General features: G+C 40.3%; 1 protein-coding gene across 1 annotated transcript in view; it reads left to right on the top strand.

The window, feature by feature from the left end:
* Nucleotides 1-3,793, top strand: part of LOC139755926 (uncharacterized) — a 34,255-nt gene extending 30,462 nt beyond the window's left edge. The window contains 1 exon segment of the mRNA XM_071674696.1: nucleotides 751-3,793. Coding sequence (XP_071530797.1) covers nucleotides 751-986 — 236 coding nt within the window. The 3' untranslated portion in view covers nucleotides 987-3,793.
* Nucleotides 3,794-5,598: the final 1,805 nt, after the last annotated feature.

The following is a 5,598-nucleotide window of genomic DNA, read 5'->3' as shown; positions in this document are numbered from 1 at the left end:
ATGCATCGTGAGAATGGATGTGGTCTTAGAAATATCTTTAAGACCCGAAGAAATTGTTAAAGATATTTCGGTAACTTAGTTTGGCGGCTTTAATGGCCCTGGCAGGTGAATTAGGCTTAAAAACTCTAGCAACCGACAAAATCTTTCCTTATACTAATCCTTAAATTATCCATCGCTTTTACGAATTCCACATTAGGTCTACCTGTGTTGCAAGTCTCTCGTTCTCTGCCTTGGTCAGTCTCTCCTTGTTTTCTCGCCTAGTTTCTCCCTATTTACGTAGTATAATCATTCAGTTCTCTTTCCCCCACCCTACAAAGATGATAGTTTGCCGTGTGATATTTTTTCATCTACGATTCCTACCCGTGACGGTTTCTTCCCCATTCGTTTTCTATTTTAGTTATCTGTTTTCTTCTTATGAAAATATGATCTTCCACTTTCTCTTTCCCTCATGACTGATATGTCGTTTGTTTCTTCTTATGTATATAATCATCTAGTCAATCTTCCTCACAGATGTTACCTTACATGTCGTTGTGGTTTATCTTTATTTTCACCTGTAACGTCATCCCCAGCAACCACTATCACAATGATATTACAAAGTGTCCTTGAATTACCCTCACAAAGTCTCTCACACTGAATTGGTAGCTCAAGTTAATGCACTTCCGCCAAGCTGCTTTCACAAATAGGGCTGTTGTCTCCAGAGTTCTCTGGGTCCCGAGTAATATGACGACCGTTCCACTTCTCTCCTTTCAGTAATGTCGCAGAGCGTAGCACTAGTGCTCTTCCCCCTGGGCCTGGGCTCACCCCTGGCTCGGGTAGAGTGTGGAGGGTCGTCTTCAGTGTACTGGCCAGGGGAGTGCAGCTTCGGGTGGTCGTACATGCTGGGAGTCGTAGTCACATCCCTGGCCGCCTACTGCCCCTGCCTCGCACGACTCACCGTCTTCAGGAGATACGTTCTTCGGGAGTGGGAGAGTCTCAACTTCTTCTGAGGACGTTCTAAGAGTGTCTGAGAGGTCCTTAGAGGGCTTGGAACGCCCCCCCCCCCCTGGAGTCTCCGTTTCCAAGGACGAGGGCTGGAAGTGTGGGCGCGGAAGACCTAAAGATGTTGGAATCTCCCGTAAGTGCATGTGTAACAGATTATTCTGAAGAGGATCTCTTCAAGTGTGTTCCCACAGTGAGAACCCGCTGCCAAGGCCACCTCCTGTTCGCGGCTGGTCTTCGTGTTAGATAAACAGCAAATAAACAAGGCTCAAGACCACCATGAAGCGATGTTGCTCATGCCCTAAATGTCTCCGTGGAAAAAGGGGAAATGACAATGCTGTGGTCTTTGTCAGTATCTTTATCTAGTGCCATATATTCCATTTTGATATCCTCATTTCCTCACATGACCACAGTGATCACATGTACATGATGTATATCAATCAAGTAGATGAGAAGGAAGAGGGCGGAGGTTCTCTGTGTATTCTTATGTCCACCCGTCTCCTTAAATTTGTATTTTTGGTATGCATTCTAAGACCACTTGAGACGGAAAAAATTTGTGTAGACTTCTTGTACCCCGGCAGCAAATTCACGACCTCCCACACTACTTCACATACCATTGATCCTTTTTCTTCACAAGAAAAACAAGTATACTTTATCTTCCTTTAAAGATGATGTACTGAAATGTTAGTTATTGTTAACCTGTAGATAATAACTCACTGATCCTCACACTCATTACAAAATTCCTCATATCATATGACTTAATCATTCCTTTCCCTACATTGGAGGGATGATGATATACTGCTAAAAATAGTAAGCAAATTATCTTTAAATGCTAAGCAATTACGTAATTGCCAAGCAATATAGAGGACGGAAACACGAGAGATGAGAATGAACTATAAGTGCAAAAAGTGTGGCATGTCAAAACTCTCTATCTATCGCAGTGACAGTAATTCTCTGCTGCAAATGAAGCCTTAAGAAGTCTTTTGACGGAATTACGCGAGGAGAAAAAAAAAGAAAAAAAAAGAGGTTGCTAGGCAGCGAGACTGTTGACAGAGACCAGCGTTCATAACATCGTGGAAAAAGAAAAAAAAAAAAAAAGGTTGAATCCCTCTGATTCTTGAGACACACCGAACACTAACTAAACCTATGTAACGCCCAACGAAAAATCGCTATTTACGTACCGGTAATTACGGATGGTGCGTAACTAATTAGCTCCATTTTTAAAGACACTCTTGTTGTGGTATTCAAGACATTAGCAAACAGATCACTGGCGTTTTAAGTCTATCACGACTGAGTATCGACAAATAACGCCGATGGAGAGGCATTATAGCTCTCGCCACTTATAGTCACCCATCGAAGCCTATCTCCAAAAACTCGACCAGTGCTCTATACTCCCCTAATCTCGACGCAGTATATTTGTTATGAAAACCGTAATTGTTCATTTCCTACATAGTAGATTCGCCTTTTCCTATGATAGTTTTACACAGAATGGTATTTGATATAGGTAGTTGTCTAGAAGCAAGGTCCTAGAAGGCATATTTTCGAATTCCCTTCGAAGACACTGATGATATCTTTTGATCATCGAGATGCGTGTCACCTTCGTCAACTAGAAAGGAATTTAATGACACTAAACATGTGAAACACAGCTAAAGAAGTTATTTGAACAACTGATAACTGAAACTAATATAGAAATCGGTCATGCAATATATGGTCTAAAAATTATCTGAATTTCTTTTTCCTTTTTCGGACGAGTTGCATGATTTGAAGGTTTCATGTGATACTGTGCTCCCAAGTTTAGAAAATGTTACCGTGGAGTCATTGAAGATAACATAGGCAGCCGTGGCTTGTGTGTAACAGAAGCCTATATTTGCCTCTCTCTTCTCAAAAGTTTCCCGAGAAGAATCGAAGAGAAAGGAGACGTGAAAGTCGATGTATTAGCCATTGCTGAAGTCAGCGTATTAATTTAAGAAGATAAGGGAAAATGTTTCGAGACTTGGGACGAATATCATTTCCATTTATGTTGATACATCATATGTGATATCTTTTCTTAGAGCCTTTCTCCTTCCACTGATCTCCCGACATCTATCATAATACAAAAAGCACTATTTCGTGTAACATGTAATCATACGAACCAGTGGAGAGATTTCCTGCCTAGGTTCTCACATCACAGGAGCCAGTGATGAACCCAATGTACCCTCCGGGCCAAATGGTATTGACAGTTTCTATCCAAAGGTTTAATATTGTGCGGAATGAATCTCCCGTTTCATTTATAATTTCTTTATACGAGTTTGACGTATTAAGCTCATTCTTATACGGCTCATTTGTTTTTGTTTAGCATTTGATATTATGCGGAATGAATCTCCGTTTCATTTATAATTTCTTTATACGAGTTTAACGTATCAAGCTCATTCTTATGCGGCTCATTTGTTTTTGTTTAGCCTTTTTCAGATGATGTTATGATACGTATGTCTCTAATGTCCCATACCTATTTCTAGCTCTGTGATAATCATTGTTTATCATTACCCCTGGAACAGTCTCTATGAGGAAATCCTAGAGTTACCCAGGGCTCTTCTAAAAGCTCCTGCAGCCCAGGAGTGCGCTACTTCCAGTGGTAGAGAAATGTAGACTCCTCTGGAATAAGAAGTTTTTTGAGGAGAATGTACTTCCAGTGAAGCAGCCTCGCCATGTAATCTCAAAGCAACACACACACACACACTAATATATATATATATATATATATATATATATATATATATATATATATATATATATATATATATATATATATATATATATATATATATATATATATATATATAAATATATATATATATATATATATATATATATATATATATATATATATATATATATATATATTTTTTTTTTTTTTTTTTTTTTTGCTTTGTCGCTGTCTCCCGCGTTTGCGAGGCAGCGCAAGGAAACAGACGAAAGAAATGGCCCAACCCACCCCCATACACATGTATATACATACACGTCCACACACGCAAATATACATACCTACACAGCTTTCCATGGTTTACCCCAGACTCTTCACATATATATATATATATATATATATATATATATATATATATATATATATATATATATATATATATATATATATATATATATGGGAGGATATTGATTGAGAGGGTGAAGGCATGTACAGAGCATCAGATTGGGGAAGAGCAGTGTGGTTTCAGAAGTGGTAGAGGATGTGTGGATCAGGTGTTTGCTTTGAAGAATGTATGTGAGAAATACTTAGAAAAGCAAATGGATTTGTATGTAGCATTTATGGATCTGGAGAAGGCATATGATAGAGTTGATAGAGATGCTCTGTGGAAGGTATTAAGAATATATGGTGTGGGAGGAAAGTTGTTAGAAGCAGTGAAAAGTTTTTATCGAGGATGTAAGGCATGTGTACGTGTAGGAAGAGAGGAAAGTGATTGGTTCTCAGTGAATGTAGGTTTGCGGCAGGGGTGTGTGATGTCTCCATGGTTGTTTAATTTGTTTATGGATGGGGTTGTTAGGGAGGTAAATGCAAGAGTTTTGGAAAGAGGGGCAAGTATGAAGTCTGTTGGGGATGAGAGAGCTTGGGAAGTGAGTCAGTTGTTGTTCGCTGATGATACAGCGCTGGTGGCTGATTCATGTGAGAAACTGCAGAAGCTGGTGACTGAGTTTGGAAAAGTGTGTGGAAGAAGAAAGTTAAGAGTAAATGTGAATAAGAGCAAGGTTATTAGGTACAGTAGGGTTGAGGGTCAAGTCAATTGGGAGGTGAGTTTGAATGGAGAAAAACTGGAGGAAGTGAAGTGTTTTAGATATCTGGGAGTGGATCTGGCAGCGGATGGAACCATGGAAGCGGAAGTGGATCATAGGGTGGGGGAGGGGGCGAAAATCCTGGGGGCCTTGAAGAATGTGTGGAAGTCGAGAACATTATCTCGGAAAGCAAAAATGGGTATGTTTGAAGGAATAGTGGTTCCAACAATGTTGTATGGTTGCGAGGCGTGGGCTATGGATAGAGCTGTGCGCAGGAGGATGGATGTGTTGGAAATGAGATGTTTGAGGACAGTGTGTGGTGTGAGGTGGTTTGATCGAGTGAGTAACGTAAGGGCAAGAGAGATGTGTGGAAATAAAAAGAGCGTGGTTGAGAGAGCAGAAGAGGGTGTTTTGAAGTGGTTTGGGCACATGGAGAGGATGAGTGAGGAAAGATTGACCAAGAGGATATATGTGTCGGAGGTGGAGGGAACAAGGAGAAGAGGGAGACCAAATTGGAGGTGGAAAGATGGAGTGAAAAAGATTTTGTGTGATCGGGGCCTGAACATGCAGGAGGGTGAAAGGAGGGCAAGGAATAGAGTGAATTGGAGCGATGTGGTATACCGGGGTTGACGTGCTGTCAGTGGATTGAAGCAGGGCATGTGAAGCGTCTGGGGTAAACCATGGAAAGCTGTGTAGGTATGTATATTTGCGTGTGTGGACGTATGTATATACATGTGTATGGGGGGGGGCCATTTCTTTCGTCTGTTTCCTTGCGCTACCTCGCAAACGCGGGAGACAGCGACAAAGTATAATAAAATATAAATAAATAAAATATATATATATATATATATATATATA

This window comes from Panulirus ornatus, chromosome 20 (assembly GCF_036320965.1).
Source record: "Panulirus ornatus isolate Po-2019 chromosome 20, ASM3632096v1, whole genome shotgun sequence".
In the NCBI taxonomy this organism is placed as follows: domain Eukaryota; kingdom Metazoa; phylum Arthropoda; class Malacostraca; order Decapoda; family Palinuridae; genus Panulirus; species Panulirus ornatus.
The sequence above is the reverse complement of the archived record's forward strand: the minus strand, read 5'-3'. Positions and strand labels throughout refer to the sequence as shown.